The sequence below is a fragment of the Drosophila ananassae genome, chromosome XL, assembly GCF_017639315.1.
Source record: "Drosophila ananassae strain 14024-0371.13 chromosome XL, ASM1763931v2, whole genome shotgun sequence".
Taxonomy (NCBI): Eukaryota; Metazoa; Arthropoda; class Insecta; order Diptera; family Drosophilidae; genus Drosophila; species Drosophila ananassae.
The window spans coordinates 2,732,116-2,747,830 of record NC_057931.1 but is presented as its reverse complement, the minus strand read 5'-3'; the positions used below and the strand labels follow the sequence as shown (position 1 = coordinate 2,747,830).

General features: G+C 48.3%; 5 protein-coding genes across 6 annotated transcripts; 3 read left to right on the top strand and 2 right to left on the bottom strand.

Annotated features, from left to right (window-relative positions):
• Positions 1-65: 65 nt before the first annotated feature.
• On the bottom strand, positions 66-2,546 carry LOC6504022 (DNA repair protein XRCC1). The gene is made up of 5 exons (XM_001963987.4): positions 2,244-2,546; positions 920-2,185; positions 769-857; positions 363-709; positions 66-306 (listed from the first exon to the last, which is right to left on the bottom strand). Exons 1-5 carry the CDS (start codon positions 2,292-2,294, stop codon positions 176-178), a joined length of 1,884 nt encoding a protein of 627 aa, XP_001964023.3. The 5' UTR covers positions 2,295-2,546; the 3' UTR covers positions 66-175.
• A 430-nt stretch (positions 2,547-2,976) lies between these two features.
• On the top strand, positions 2,977-5,959 carry LOC6503637 (protein DENND6B). The gene is made up of 3 exons (XM_032452574.2): positions 2,977-3,270; positions 3,335-4,467; positions 4,540-5,959. Exons 2-3 carry the CDS (start codon positions 3,361-3,363, stop codon positions 5,377-5,379), a joined length of 1,947 nt encoding a protein of 648 aa, XP_032308465.1. The 5' UTR covers positions 2,977-3,270; positions 3,335-3,360; the 3' UTR covers positions 5,380-5,959.
• Positions 5,960-6,004: 45 nt separating this feature from the next.
• On the bottom strand, positions 6,005-8,900 carry LOC6504021 (DNA replication licensing factor Mcm3). The gene is made up of 3 exons (XM_001963985.3): positions 7,376-8,900; positions 7,081-7,314; positions 6,005-7,013 (listed from the first exon to the last, which is right to left on the bottom strand). Exons 1-3 carry the CDS (start codon positions 8,732-8,734, stop codon positions 6,153-6,155), a joined length of 2,454 nt encoding a protein of 817 aa, XP_001964021.1. The 5' UTR covers positions 8,735-8,900; the 3' UTR covers positions 6,005-6,152.
• A 266-nt stretch (positions 8,901-9,166) lies between these two features.
• Positions 9,167-10,764, top strand: LOC6503638. Its single transcript, XM_001963984.3, has 2 exons — positions 9,167-9,336; positions 9,467-10,764. The coding sequence occupies exon 2, from the start codon at positions 9,468-9,470 to the stop codon at positions 10,725-10,727; it is 1,260 nt and encodes a 419-aa protein (XP_001964020.1). The 5' UTR covers positions 9,167-9,336; position 9,467; the 3' UTR covers positions 10,728-10,764.
• A 308-nt stretch (positions 10,765-11,072) lies between these two features.
• Positions 11,073-14,671, top strand: LOC6503639 (RNA-binding protein 4F). 2 transcript variants are annotated; one of them, XM_014905515.3, is made up of 10 exons: positions 11,073-11,173; positions 11,291-11,371; positions 11,436-11,821; positions 11,882-12,057; positions 12,118-12,296; positions 12,355-13,117; positions 13,183-13,695; positions 13,754-13,874; positions 13,944-14,046; positions 14,104-14,671. In XM_014905515.3, the coding sequence occupies exons 2-10, from the start codon at positions 11,354-11,356 to the stop codon at positions 14,416-14,418; spliced, it is 2,574 nt and encodes an 857-aa protein (XP_014761001.1). In that variant the 5' UTR covers positions 11,073-11,173; positions 11,291-11,353; the 3' UTR covers positions 14,419-14,671. The 2 variants fall into 2 exon arrangements, with proteins under 2 accessions (XP_014761001.1, XP_001964019.1); XM_001963983.4 differs by having other exon boundaries at positions 11,095-11,167.
• The last annotated feature ends 1,044 nt before the right edge of the window (positions 14,672-15,715 follow it).

Genomic DNA, 15,715 nt, shown 5'->3' with positions numbered 1-15,715 from the left:
TTCTACAAAACGGTCTCGGAACAGCTGAAAAATGTAAGCCTACTTTTGGGCTAAGGACAGTTGCATTTTCCAGATCCTTTTAGTTTTATTTTATGAAAAAAAATATACCTTACAAGCACTTGGAAAACAACTTACACACAATTTAAATATTTAGAGTAAAAATAAATATTGAAACTCAGTCGAGGACAACGATCTGCGTCTTTTTCTCCGCCAAATAGTCCTCCTCATCGGTGCTGGCATCGTATTGATCGTCGGATTTCCTTCTTTCGGGAGTCTTGACTTTGGTCTTTTTATTTTCGGAGTTTTCTAAAGGTTTCAAAAGTTAAATCAAGAGCGAAAACCCTGAAAACCAAGATCCTTACTTTGCGCCACCTTTTCCAGTTCGTCTTCCGTATCGATTCCAGACGAAGCCTCCTGTCCCTCATCCTGTGCCGCATCTCGTTCATCCGCATCATAGATGGACTCCATTTTCTTGTCCTCGTTTAGCACCACCACATCATCCGCATCGCTGGACTCGCGACGAGGCTTCTTCGCCTCATCGCACAACTCCTCATCGCTCTCCGGCTGGCCAAGATCGGCCGTGTCCAGGGCATATCGTCTCCACGGTAGATACTTCCTTAAAGAATGACACTTTTCAATCCAGCTGCGGGTCACAATCTTTCCCTTGCCCTTGACTTGGTTGTATTTCGGGGTGTTCTTGAAGGCACAACTAGAATAGATGCAAATCTGTCTTTCAAGTTCATCTAGAAACCATATTCAGTGTCTCACATCAAATGAGTGCATCCTGGCTCCCAGTCGGCCTTGTATTTGGCGCCCATAGAGGTTGCTTTTGAACGTAAATCAGCACGATCGGGGTTCTGTGGAAAAATAGAGTCTCAGTTAGGCAACAGCCAATGAATCCTTAGAAAATAATAGTTGCCTGAATGCCGCTGATCACCAGGACCACTCCTTTTAGCAACTGATTGAAAGGACGATATTGAATGGTGTCGTCAAGGACTTTTTGCTTCTTGGCTGGTGTGGCAGCTCGACCAGATGGCGATGAATGGCGCTTTTGGGTAGACGGCCGAGGACTCTCCTTAACTTTGGATGTGGAGGTATCATGGGATTTGTTTTGTCCAGCAATCTTCCTAGATGGGTTGTCCTTTTTTTCTGACGATCCAACTTCTTTGGATAAAGAGTCATCCCCTTTTTTGGCTGATTTGTCCTCCTTGGACGAAGATCTATCCTCTTTTTTACTCTGATTGACTTCTTTAGATGCTGACCTATCCAGGGAAAGCCTCTTCGACTTGCTATTTTTCAGCTCCTTCTCTTTTTCCTGCTCGATTCGTCGCCTGTCCTTGTCTGCCTCCAGCTGTTTACTCAACCGCCGTTTCTTGGCGCTAAGTTCTCCCAAGGACTCATCCTCGTCCTCCTCACCAAACAGCAGAGACTCTCGATTGCGATCCAAGCGCTTAGCATCCGAGACAGGCGGCGAATCAGTTCCAGAGCGTCCAAAAGTGGCAGCGGGCGAGGTGGTTGAGGCACTACTAGAGGTTCCGGGTTTACCGTTGCTTAATCTTCTTAATGCGGAGGATCCAGCATCCCGTATGGCAGCTGCGGTGGTGGCAGCTGGAGTCTGCTGATGCGATTCCTTCTTCCAGCGCTGAAAACGCGAGAACTGCGTGGAATCAGACTCCGAGTCGGGCGAATCTTCGCGCAACTTAAAGCCACCAAACGTCATCAGTTTCTCCGGAAGCAATGACTTTACTTTAGGAGCAGCCGCAACTGAAGTATTCGCCGTTGGAGCAGCCACCACATGCACTTTGACAAAGGAGAGACCGTACTGGACGTGGCGGTTAAAGGGCTGGGTGCAGATAATCTTTAAAAGCGTCCACTTTTCCTTGAGGGCGTTCTCGTTTAGGGCAGAGGCACTGAAGCAGCGTACCCGGTTCTGGTTGCTGGAATTCTTGCTTTCGATCGGGGTCATGAATGAGCTGGAGAGCAACAATTCCCTAAAATCGTCCGAGGCCATGGTCCGACTGACCTTTGCCTCTATGAAGGCGGAGTGCTCGTTGCCTATATCAATGCCCGTAATTTGCTGGGCCTCCTGGAACTCCAGTATCACATAGGCGGACTTCTCGCCACCGGATTTGATGCGCCACTTTTTGCCGGCATTTTCCTTCAGCAGGTTCTCCGCTGTGTGCACCTAAAATTGCAGGGCAATCAACAACTAATTCAAGAGTTCTCTGATGTATATGTCATACCGAATCTTCGCTGCTAACTTCACGAACGGATTTAAAAACAGCAATTGGCATTTCGCAATTTCATACAGACAATAACAAACAGATGCCGCTCTTTTGGGCGCGAAATGTCGCAGGATTTACTGCCGATTATTGTGTAAAGACAGGACAATATTAGCCAGTAGAAGACCAATATATTCTTATATAAGAATATAGAAGTGTATCCAGTTGTTATGGGGTCAAAGTAATCAAATGAATTATTTTTGTTTAATAATAAAATTTGAAATAATGTCGTATTGCTATCACTTATTGGCCATCACTAGCCTACCTTTTATCGATAGTGACAGTTGTCCATCCCAATTATCGATATTTTTATGACTCTGGTAACCTTTCAAAACGGAGTTGGCAGTCCCTGTTTATCGATCTGGTAACTCTTCAAAATTAAGTTGGCAGTCCTTAAAAAATTCAAAGTTAAAACTGAAAGTTAAACTTCAGGAATAACTTAAGGAGCAACTAAAAATGAAGCATTCGACGTAAAAAAAAGCTCAAGTTATTAGTTTGATGTCGAGGTTGTCAGTACAATTCATTTTGTTTAATATTTATTTTTAATAAAGCTCATGGTCGCCTGACGGTTAAATATCGATAAATCGGAACTGCCAACTCAGTTTTGAAAGGTTACCAGAGTCGAAGAACTATCGACGATAGGGATTGCCCAATTTCGCCGATACTTTTATGACTCTGGTAACCTTTCAAAACTGCGTTGGCAGTCCCCAGCGAAAGTGCAAAATAAAAACAACAAAAGTGAAAGTTTTGATATGATAATTCCTCAAAACAGAGATGAGCAATGCTCTCTGACTATCTGTGATTAAAATAATCAAGAACATAACAACTTGCATTAAAAAATATGGAAAAATTATATATGTAATCATTTGTTAAACATTGAAATATGGAAAATATTTAATTTATACATCATATATCATTTTAAACTTGTAATATTTTGTGTATAAATAATCAAAAATTTTGTCTGGCGCGCACTTTGGGTTCGTGACAGGTAACTGATAACAGGTAGCAGCTATCGCACATCACTAATTGCCATTGCACTGTTGTAAATGTAGAATATATTTGTAAATATCAACAAGCTATGATGAGCGCGGATGCCAGGATCAAGGATATGGATTCGCGAGAAGCTGGAGATCGGGGGTCATCCGAGGCAGACAAGGAGACGGACAAATGCAATTCAAACTCGCAGCCAAGCGTCAGCGATTGGGTGAATTTCTCGCAGTGGATTCACTGCTTCTGCGTGGTTACCTTCGATTTGAACCTTGGGCAGGCTCTGGAGCACGTGTATCCCGCCGAGTTCATGCCCAGCGACCAGGAGGTGAGCAACATCTGCTACATGGCCTTCCCGGACTCCAACTCCGGCTGCATGGGCGACACCAAGTTCCACATGCGCCTGCGATGCACTCGCAGACAGGAATCCTTGCCAGGATACAATGCCGAGTGCTCGCCCGCACTGCGACAGGACGCGTCGCACTTCTGGGGCTTCGTCTACTTTCGCCAAAAGCGTGATCCCAACCTGCCCCGCGGATACTTTCAGAAGAGCTTCATCATCATAACACGGCTGCCGTTCTTCAATCTCTACTACGACATACTGAACCAGTTGGCACCGCGCTACTTCGAAGAAGGCATTGACGCGATCCGACTGATCAGCCAGCAAATAAACGACCAGTGGCCCGCCCTCAGAGTGGGCAGCCTCTTGCAGTTGCCGCTCCTCAACTGCTGCTACCAGATCTGCATTCCAAGGGCGACGACCAGCAGGAAGAGCATTGCAACCACTACCACCGAAACTTCGACGGGATCACCTGCCGACTCCCTGCTTCCGGCTGGACTGCAAAAGGTCCTACCCTCCGTCAACGAAATCGAGCTCTTCCGCTCCATGGACTTTGTCATGGAGCAGCTGTACACGCTCTGGGAGCTGGTGATTACCGCCGAGCCCATTGTCGTGGTGGGCACCTCGCCCGCCGACTGCTCCTACATGGTTCAGTCGCTCCTGGCGCTGATAGCCCCTCTGGAGTATTGTGCTGAGGCGCGTCCCTACTTCACGATCCACGACAGCGAGTTCCGCGAGTTTACCCAGGAGTGCTCCAACGCCAAATCGCTGCCTGCCTGCATTCTCGGCGTTACGAATCCATTCTTCGTGAAGCTCCTCAAGGACTGGCCGCACATGCTCCGGCTGGTGGATAACCAGGTAAGGAATACCATGATTCAAAATGGCTTGCCATCCCTTTCACTCACGACCACCTGTCTCGCTCCTTTTCAGAAAAATATGCAACAGCAACAGCATCTCCTCCTCAGCCAGAAGCATGCTCGGAGCATAGCCTCGGCCACCTCCTTCTCCAGTTCGTCGGGCGCAGCCGGAGATCTGGCGGCCAGAGCCTCCAAGTCCAGCGCGGGATTGAACGGGGGCGGAGTATCAGGGAGCTTAAACGGGAACAGTGGCATCAGCGGAACAGGGGACAGTTCCGCCGCCGGCCTGCATAGCAAGTACAAGCCTTACCTGAAAAAGGACAAGTCCCTGATCAAGAAGGTGCTGCTGGGCATGAAAACCAAACGGCCGGAGCACGTACAGACCGCCCTGATACGCCGCAATCTGCTGGAGCTGACCCAGAGCTTTATGATTCCGCTGGAGCGGTACATGGCCTCGCTGATGCCCCTCCAAAAGGACATTAGTCCGTTCAAATCGGCGCCCAACGCCAGCAGCTTCAAGCTGGACGACTTCCTGGCCACGCTGGAGAATGCCGGGCCGCAACTGACGTCGCCGTTAAAGGGCGACTGGAAGGGCTTGTATCGCCGCTTCTTCCGCTCGCCCAATTTCCGGGGATGGTACGAGGCGCGCCACCGAGAGCTGCAACTAACACTTCAGGACCTCCAGCTGCAGGCCCTCTCCGAGGCGAACCTGGAGCACTGGGCGCACGACAAGCAGGAGGTCGAGATCATCGATATGATACTCAAGCTCAAGCAGAAACTGAATCTCTACAGCGACAAGGCGCCCGCGCTGGAAGGCGGAGGACCAAATGGCACCCAGCAGCAGATCAGGGCCCAGATCGAGTGCATGAAGGGTCTGCTGCCGCCGGATCTCAAGAATGTGGTGAACCTCTGATCCTGGTCTGTCTGCCGGGGTCTGTCTGTTATTCACTGTGTGTGTGTGTTTGTTTGTGTGTATGTGTGTGTCCTGTCTGTCTGTCTGTGTGCGTGAACCGAGGTCCTTTGTACATAAGTTTTATCAGGAGATTAGTCGCTGTATTTAGCCGTGTCTAGTTTAATTGTAATATTTAAAGAAAAATGGATACAAAAAAATGGATGGTTAGAGCCTCAGATGTTAGCGCAAGCCAAGTATTAAATTTAATTCATATTTTATTCCAAAATCTTGTAGTAGATCCCCCCGCTCCCCCACGAAAATGCTCATGTCCTTGACTATCTCAAGTAGGCACCTATATCCTATATATCCTATATCTTCAAACGGGTTTAAACTACGAATTTTTACCGAATACCGAAGCTAAAAAAAAACATTGAAGTTAGTTCGCTAAAATATCCTTTATCCTTTCAAGAGCCACCTACATCCCTACGTCCTTGGCGGCCAGTTATGTTCTCAATATTTGAATTATTTGTTGTGAAAATTGATCGCTTATTGAATCGTTTGTGTCTACGACTGTCTCAAATACAAGGAAATTACATATAAATTGAGGAACTGGTTTCACTCGGAATCGGAGGGAAACTGGGGTCACTTATTTGGCCAAAGTAGTTCGAAAGTGTTTATTATCGTATAAATAGAAACAAAAATACAACTTAACCGATACATGAGAGCATAAAAATGTAGTTGTCCGGCTAACCGGGATGGTGATGAGGATGGTGAACTCGAGGAATGTGAGGATCTTAAATAAGAAAGACGATGTCGTCGGCCACCATGATCTGGTTGTCCTCGGTCATGCGATGGACGGCCGCCTCGATCTCGCCGCCGCTGAACGGCTCCACATTGCCCTCGTTGATGGCGGTGGTGATCCTGGCCAGCGCCAGGCTCTGCTCGCGAGCCTCGCGGAACAGCCGCTGCAATCCGTTCTTGAACGCGCCCAGACGAGCGTCGGTGATGGTGGCCGGGCCGGCCGATGGCGTCGATTGCTCCTCACTTGAGGTCACCAGCTGGGAGCCAGCCGAGCGTCCAGTAGCAGGCAGAGAGCGACGGGTCTCGCGGCGCGTCAGATCCCCGGCATCCGGCTGTGGTGTCTCGATCTCCTCCTCGTCGCTGTCGACTCCAGCCGCTTCGGTGCGAGTCCTCTTGCTGCGACGCGACGGCGACCTCTGGGTGGCGGTGGTCTGGCCGTCCTCCTCGTCGGAGGAGCCACTGTTGCGACGGCGCTTTCCGCGCTCCTTCTCCAGGACCTTCTTGAAGTAGGCGAACTGCACCAGTTCGATGGCCGCCTGGGCGTCGTCAATGGTCACCGTCTTGGACATCCGGGCGCGGGCATGGGCCGTCGACAACCGAATCAGGGTCTCCAGAGTACGGGCAGTGATGGGCTGGGTGCGGGCCACGTCAGTTTCCAGGGCCTCCTGCGACCGAAGGCGGGAGTACTCGTTGGCAATCGCCTCGCAGGCCTGCTCCCCCAACTTGGGCTTCATGCATTTGGCAATGTGGATGTACTTGCGCATGAACTCCACGGACAGAATCTTCTCGTGGCGCTGGCGGGACTTTCCATGCAGCAAGGCATCATATTTCTCATACACCTCCGTATCCTTTTTCTATTTGGAAGGGAAAACCATTTCAAGTTATTTCTGGAAAGATAGAAACCTAATCCAAGAGACTCACCTCCTCGTTGCGGGACACAAAGGCCAGGGAATCGGCATAGGAACTGCCCATGGACAGTGGCTCGCCGTCGGCCTCCTTGGGATTACGGTAGCGGTGCATGCGCACCACATGGTCCGAAATCTTCTGGTCCACATCGCTGTCGATCACGTCCAGCATCACGAATAGTAGATCGAATCGGGAGAGCAGCGAGTCCTGCAGACCAATGTTCTCCATGGGGGTCTTGTACTGATCATACTATAGGTGGGGAGAAGAGAGGAGTTACAGAGTATTCTGCCGGAGATACGAGATCACTTACCCTGCCGTAGACAGGATTGGCGGCGGCCAACACCGAGCAGCGCGCATTCAAAGAGGCATGGATGCCGGCCTTGGAAATGGTCACCCTGCCCTGCTCCATCACCTCGTGAATGGCCGTGCGATCGATGTCGCTCATCTTGTCGAACTCATCAATGCAGACAACGCCCCGATCGGCCAGGACCATAGCGCCCGCCTCCAGGCGTCGCTCACCCGTCTCCTGATCCGTCGTGACTGCCGCCGTCAGACCCACACCGCTGGAGCCGCGGCCCGTCGTGGGAATCGCCCTCGGAGCCGTGTTCAGCACGTAGCGCAGCAGCTGGGACTTGGCCACCGAGGGATCGCCGATCAGGAGCACATTGATGTCACCACGCAGCCTAGTGCCATTGGGCAGGAGCTTCTCCACGCCGCCGAGCAACAAGCACAGAATGGCCTGCTTCACATAGGCATGGCCGTGGATCGAGGGCGCCAGGCTCTTGCTGAGGAGCTCGAATATGTCGTTATTCTTGGCCAGCTTCTTGCAGAGCATAATGTCTTCGCGCGAGATGTCCAGGTTGCTCTCCTTGCTCAGCAGCGAGATGTTATTGGCCAGGAGCACGGTCTTGAAAGTGCCGGACGTATAACCGCCCCGTTTGCCCGGCAAGCAGCGGTAGCTGCCCACGATCTGGACCCGATCTCCGGGCTTGCAGCGATCCACGAGGTCGTCGTCGCAAACGATGTCCACGGAACGCGGCAGCTGCCCCGCCGGAGCCTTCTCCGGCATCTCCTGTATGGTGAGCGTCTGGTGATCCTTGTAGACCGACAGGCCGAACTCAGTTTCCAGCAGATTGCCGTCCTCGTCCTTGGTGGGATAGGCGGCGCCTGAGGGAACGGCTTCAAAGGAAGTAAGATCTGTGTACTTGCGCTCCATAACCTTCTTGGTGGTCGGACAGTAGTGGACGCTGCGCACCACCTTGGGCCGGATCAAGGACACCTTCGTGACAATACCCTCCACACAGACCATGTTGCCCAAGTAGATCGAAGTCAGGGATCGGGGAGTAACGTGACGGTTGCCGAAGCACCCCTCGAAGCCCACGAACAGATCTTCGTGCAGTTTGGCATAGCTGGGATCCACCGTGGAGGCGTACTCCTTGAGGGCCCGTCCGAAGGCCAGCTGCTCATCCGCCGCACTGCCCAGGAGACCCAGAGCCCGCTGAGGATTCTTGCGCTTCAGATCGTTGACGTTAACGATCAGGCGCTTGCTCTTCTCGGCGATCATGTCTTTGACGTGACCGGCATAGATGCCCTGGTCCTCCTCGTCGTCCAAGAAGTCCACATACTCGCGCTGAATATCCTTGATGAACTGCTCCCCGTCGTGGGCCATCTCGAAGCTATGGACAGTAGTTTAAATAGCGGCTGATGGAATAATTGAAGTAGTTTTTGGGGAAATGCGCTCCTTTCCGCTCAGCAGTAAACACAAAACAAAACGCCACCGAAAATTGCACGCCGTATGCAATGTTTTTGGCGGGAATTGCAAGCAGTGTGACCAAGCACTACCAATCTCAAGGCCGATAGATGCCAGTGCAGTAGACCCTGGCTAAAAGCGATATTCGGTGAAGCAGCTAACTGAAATAATATATTCATAAACTCTTAAAATTATGGCATTCAAATTATTTAAATATAATAAACAGCAATTTGAATTAGTAATTTTTCTTCCTATTATATATATCACAATTGACAATCGCATATAGTTCTTAATCATTAATTTGACGGTTATTTCTTTTAAAAATTTTAAAAATTTAAAGTTTAAAAATTAGTAAATCAGAGAACAAGTATTCCTTGTAAATTTGGTTGAGTTTGGGTTTATACGTGGCGTATTTTCAGTCATAACGACCACAGATATTGTGTCTAAATTATATATGAAGTTGGAATGATCTCATAACAGTATTGTCGTTACTAGTTCCTTGAGGAGTATTTGATATTTTCGTGAGTTTTTAGTCGGCCCATTTAAATGTCAATTAGAAGTCCATCCAGGCGAGCGCATCCCTATTAGAAAAAGCCCTAACACGAACGAACAGGAGAATCTCATTATAATTTTTTTCTTTCTGACGAGCAGGATGCACATCGTGGACCTTAATGACGACGCTTTGTTCGAGATTATGGAGTACTTGGATCTGGAGGATAAGATAAGTCTGTGGGAAGCTACGGAGCCCACAACCCGCCTCGCAGATATTACATCTTATGCCTGGCGTCGCCAAACCGGGCACATCATCGACCTTGACTACCTTACCAACTTGGAGCTACTAAATTCATTCTTGTCGATAATTTGTCCCACTGTGGTGGACGTTGTTTTGCATATGGGTGAGGTGCGGTTGCCTCAGATGAACATCATTCAACGCCACGTTTTTCCAAAGGTTCGACACTTGGAGGTCAATATTCTAATGGATTGGTTAAGTCATCCATACTATGATACCTTGCTTTGTAACTTGTGGTTTGATAGAAACGTGGGGATGCTGGCCGACTGCTTTCCCAATATCCAGGGCATTAATTTGACTGGTGACAATTTCTATACCACCGGCCTACACTTCTCCAAGTGGGAGTGCCTCACCCACCTATACGTTGTGAATGCCTCAGAGTTGTGGACAACCGAGAACTTTAAGGAAATCTGCGAGAAATTCAAGAACCTTAAAGCTCTATCCATTGACATCGACAACGGGTATACCCACAATGGGGATCCCTTCATAGATGCCATCTGCACTTTGGAGAACCTGGAGCACTTGTGGTTCAACGCATTCTACCTTAGTATGGATAATTCCCGTAAGCTTCTGACCAAGCTTCCCAAGCTGCGGCAGCTGCGCTGTAACGAAAGCAATCTACGCTGGGCCCCGTTGATTCATCTGCGTGATACTAGGCCTGAGGATGTCCGCTCCATCGCCTGTTCCAATCTGTGGCTATGCTACAGCACCGACGTCGATTCGGAGACCGAGGCAGCTGAGATATTCCGTGTGTCGTTCCGCCAAGTGCTTAGGAATTTCCCGCGTCTCGAAGCCTTGCATTTTAGACAGTCGAACATCTGGAGGAACGTGGATCAACTGTGGGACATGCTATACCATTGCCCGCACCTGAAAATGCTCAGCATTCGGACCGTTTACATGAGTTCCTTCAAGTTTAGCAAGGCCAGAATGATCAGAGCCCTGCGCCATCGTACCGAGCCGCTGAACTTTCACGTCCAGGACACGGAACACCAAACTATCATTACCACCATGCTAAATCGCCCCGATATAAAGGTGACCTTTGGGCCTTTACCAGACCAACAACAAGTCTTCGGCAACAACTGTATTGAGTTCCATCTTCATCCTTTGGTGTCTAACGTTTAACGGGTGTAAATCTATTAAAAACAAATTTATTTTCTTATCATTTTCTTTGTTGTAAAACTATGTAAAGAATCCTAATTTATCAACACCTGCGAGGCCATCAAATGTAATTGCATATTTATGTAAAGAGAAATTTATAAACAACTTTTGAAAATGGAATAATTTATTAACAGAATCTTTATTTAAAACCCCTTTTAAGAGACCATGAAACCTTTATCTTTAGGATTATATTAATTTAAACTTCAACGGAAGCTTTTAAGTTTATTTTAACGTATAGGCAATGACTACTTTCATTTATCGATAGCTGCGATAAATGTGGGTACTATCGTCACCGGGAATTCGACCATCTGGCAATATCGAGTTCCAGCAGTTTTAGCCAGGGCTGCATCAGAACTCAACAAATATTCAGAACGAAAGCTAATGAAATTAGTTTTATTTTCAAAGTACGGGTAAGATAGCACATTTGAACATAAACTGGCATGTTAACTAAACTTCCATGCCATTTGCGGAGCTTGAATTGCCCTAGTATGCATTTCTAATGAAGTTGCTTGTTCGGATTTTCCCAGATTTCAAACGACGCGAGGATATTCCAAGAAAATCCCAAATAATTAGTGAAAACTGCACACAAAATGGACAGCGACGGGCAGGTAAGCATCGGTGGGGGGATTGTAACGACAGAAATGACCCTAATCCCTATTAAACCCGTGGCAGCTGGAGAAGGAACTGGAGAGGGAGCTGGACGAGATGCCAGTGCAAGACTTGGATAGTGACGATCCCGACGATGAATTCGATCTGATGAACATTGAGCCGGCGTCATCGAATAACAAAACAGCTATCCAGCCAGAGGATACCATAGAGATTAGTTCATCCTCAGAGGACGAGGAGGAGACATTGCAGGAATCCGGCGAACCTGAGGCTTCCCTAGACATTGATGACAGGTCCTCCGATGGGGTTATGGTGGACTCGAGCAGCGAAAGCGATAGTGACGATAGTGATGCAGCTGACCGGGAAACGCAGCTAGAACGTACCTTCGACGAGCTACACAAGTTGCCCCACAAATCGTATTCCCAGCTCGTAAAGCTGGCGGAGATGGCGTTGTAAGTTTATTATTTTCATAGTATATTTGTGGGAGTAGCTTTAAATGCGGCTTCTTTCAGCAAACTCAACGACATCGAACGAATTGAGAAGGCTGTGGCTTTGCTGGACAGTGAAGCTACCGTCCCGGCACACATTTGGTTAAAGTACCTCAAGATTATCCTGGTGGTCACCCAGACATCCGAGGAGCGCAAGGTATTCGAGAAAAAGTGCGCCAATGCCCTGAAGTACCAATACAGTAAGATAGGATACCATTTGAACCCGAAATCGCTTACTCATACCCTGTAATCCTTTTCAGATATACCGCTGTGCGAATTCGTAGTGGGTTACTTGGTGGACAAGGCCGACTTAAAGGAGAACCATGTCCTTTGGGCCAAATTACTCGGTGATTACGACGTGGAGCGACCGGATTTCGGCAACAGCCTACGCACGCTACTCAAAACAGTGAAGGACGAAAAGGAGGTCTCGGTGTTTCAGGTAAGTCTGACCAAAATAAGCAAACATCCAGAATAAAAAACGCAAATAATCCCTGCAGGAGCTGTTGAAGGACCATTGTGCCACATGGGAGTGTACAAAGGAGGAACGTCACGTTATCGAATCCCATGTGGATGGCTTCAAGCGCCACTTGGAGGAAACAAAGTCGCAGCACACTGACTGGGACTGGGCGAAAGTACACAGCAGTCATGTAGAGCAAGTGCAGCGCTCGCCAATCAGCGAAAATATTCAAAACGCCGTCATTCGTTTCGTTTTTGAGCGTTGTGTGGCAAAGTTTCCCACCGCCGACGCCTTGTGGCTGGATTACATTCGGTTCATGCAGGACGGCGATGAGTCGAAAGATCTGGACGAAGATCAAGATGCGCTGGAGAGGTTGAAGTTGCGCCTTGGCCGTGGCCATCTCAGTAATGAGGCTCTGGAGCTGGCAAAACGGGGAGTTAAGTGCCGGCCCAGCGTTCGATTGAATCACAGGTACCTCCACCTCATGGAGCGGGCTGATTTCGAGCAAAAACAGGTCGATCTCGAGGTAGAAGCGCTCCTAAAGCGCATCGTGCCGGAGATGGATATGACAGTGGAGTTGCATTTGGACTATCTTGCCTACAGGGTGCGAAACACGAATGTCGCGGATAAGGAACAGACTGCAAGCCTCCGCGATGCTTTCCAGAAGGCTTGGATTGAGCTTTCCTCTTGGTATGGCGACCTGGCGGACACTCGCTACGAGATTATGCAGCTGTGGGCCCAGGTGGAGTACACCCACCTGGCCAGTCCGGCCAATGGGGCGCTTATTTGGCGCCAGATTTTGGGTGAGTCTCTTTCGCTTACAGAAACGGATTGGTCTTCTAAATGTAAACCACTTTACGTTCCGTAGGCTATCCTGGCAGCTCACACCGGGGCCTGCTCTGGTTGAGCTTTGCCCAAATGGAATCTGAGTACAATTCTGGCCAAGGCACCCGGGATATCCTTCGGGAGGCACTCAACCAGCCAGCTCTGGAGGACGGGCTAATGGTTCAGGAACTGTTGCGACGCTACGAACGATGTTACGGCACCTACGAGTCCATTGCCGCCTGCCAGGCTATTGAACTGCCCAATGAGTTTCCAATCAGGGCGCGTCGCAAACCAATTCAACAGCAGCAGCAGCCGCAGCAACAAAAGAATACAAATCCTCGCCACCAGCCGCAACAACAGAAGAACACAAATCCTCGCCAGCAGCAGGAGAGGAATGCGCCTCAGCAACGTCAGCAGAAGCAACAGCCCCCAAAAGCCTCAGAACAAACCACCTTTGTTGCTCCCCGTCCAGTGGTTTCGGCTGCAGTTGCCGCCAAACCGACCCCCCAACCCACTTCCCTTTCAGAGCCGCGGGAAGCACACTTTAAGTATTCAAGTAAGTTGCTTGGCTTCTGTTTGAGGAATTGACATCAAACTTTTGGCATTTTTTGCAGCTCAATTGGAGACTAATAAGATTTTTGTCAGGAATCTGTATCCTGCTTGCACAAAGGAGGAACTGCAGGAGCTCTTTTCGCCGTTCGGCAACATTAAGGATGTACGTTTGGTACACAAACTGTGAGTGATTGTCTCTGGGCAAAAGAATTCCTCTGATTAACTCGATTTCCTTCTCTTTCCCAATGCCAGGAACAAACAATTGAAGGGTATCGCCTACGTGGAGTTTGAGCTGCCTGCTGAGGCGCAAAAAGCGGTGGCTGGACGGGATGGGTGTCTGTTGGGAGGCCTGAAAGTGAGTAACAACCATAAACGTGAACGTTTATCCCTTTTAATCGGCGAACCTTTGCAGATCTCTGTGGCGATTTCGAATCCGCCGCCAAAGAACAATCCGCCTCCGAGTCAGAAGTGGACGTCCTCGTCGAGTGATTCTGCAAAAGCCAAAGTGGCGCCCAAGCGCCGCATGCCGACCACACTGATTCCCACGTCATTGGTGCGCAAGGAGGTGGCCGAAAAGAAGCGACGCTTAGACGAAAACGCAGGAACTGAAGGGCAGGAACCCGCGGGGGCAGGACCAAACGGAAAGATCGCAGATTCGGGAAAGGATAAGGAGGAACCAGGAGCTTCGAAGTCCAACGAGGACTTCAGAAAGCTACTTAATCTCTGAAGGCTTCCATCCACCGAACGTCTAGAACTAAGTCTAAGATATTGGTTTTAAAGCTAAACCACAAGCATGTACAAAATTGAGCTTTACAAATCAATATTTGTAAGTTATATTCGTTTTTGTTTCAAAACCTTTTAACTTTTTTTTATTTTTTTCAAATAACACCATTTACTAAAATGTAAAAATTCAGGTTGGAAAATTGAATTTAAACTTGAAATGAATTAAGAGAGTCGTAAAATAAAAACAAAAAACTTAATCGTTTTATTGGCCCCCTTTTGGTGGGAAGGCTTTGGATCCCATTTTTTCGATTTTTTCTGATGGACCTCATTCCAAAGTGGGGAAACTCAAGAAACCCAACGTAGTGGCCCTTGGGAAGGCTATATCTCGGCCAATATCCATCCGATCCTTGAGCGGAGTACCTCATTCGATCCCTGGAACGATTCTCCGTAGATCTGCATCAAAACGTAGAAACCAAATTTTGGATCCCATTTTCTCAAAATTTTCTGATGGACCCCCTTCCAAAATGGGGAAAATCGACAATTCCATAATATCGCCCTTCCGATGGCCATATCTTCGAAAATATCCATCCGATTCTTAAGCAAAGACCCTTAATCGATTTCTGGATCGATTCTCCGTCGATCTGCATCAAAACCTGGAAATAAAATTTCCCATCCCATTTTTCAAAATTTTCTGATGGACCCCCTTCCAAAATGGGGAAAATCGAGAAATGCCATAATATCGCTCTTCCGATGGCCATATCTTCGAAAATATCCATCCGATTCTTAAGCGAAGACCCTTAATCGATTTCTGGATCGATTCTCCGTCGATCTGCATCAAAACCTGGAAATAAAATTTCCCATCCCCATTTTTCAAAATTTTCTGATAGACCCCCTTCCAAAATGGGGAAAATCGAGAAATGCCATAATATCGCCCTTCCGATGGCCATATCTTCGAAAATATCCATCCGATTCTTAAGCAAAGACCCTTAATTGATTTCTGGATCGATTCTCCGTCGATCTGCATCAAAACCTGGAAATAAAATTTCCCATCCCATTTTTCAAAATTTTCTGATGGACCCCCTTCCAAAATGGGGAAAATCGACAATTCCATAATATCGCCCTTCCGATGGCCATATCTTCGAAAATATCCATCCGATTCTTAAGCAAAGACCCTTAATCGATTTCTGGATCGATTCTCCGTCGATCTGCATCAAAACCTGGAAATAAAATTTCCCATCCCATTTTTCAAAATTTTCTGATGGACCCCCTTCCAAAATGGGGAAAATCGAGAAATGCCATAA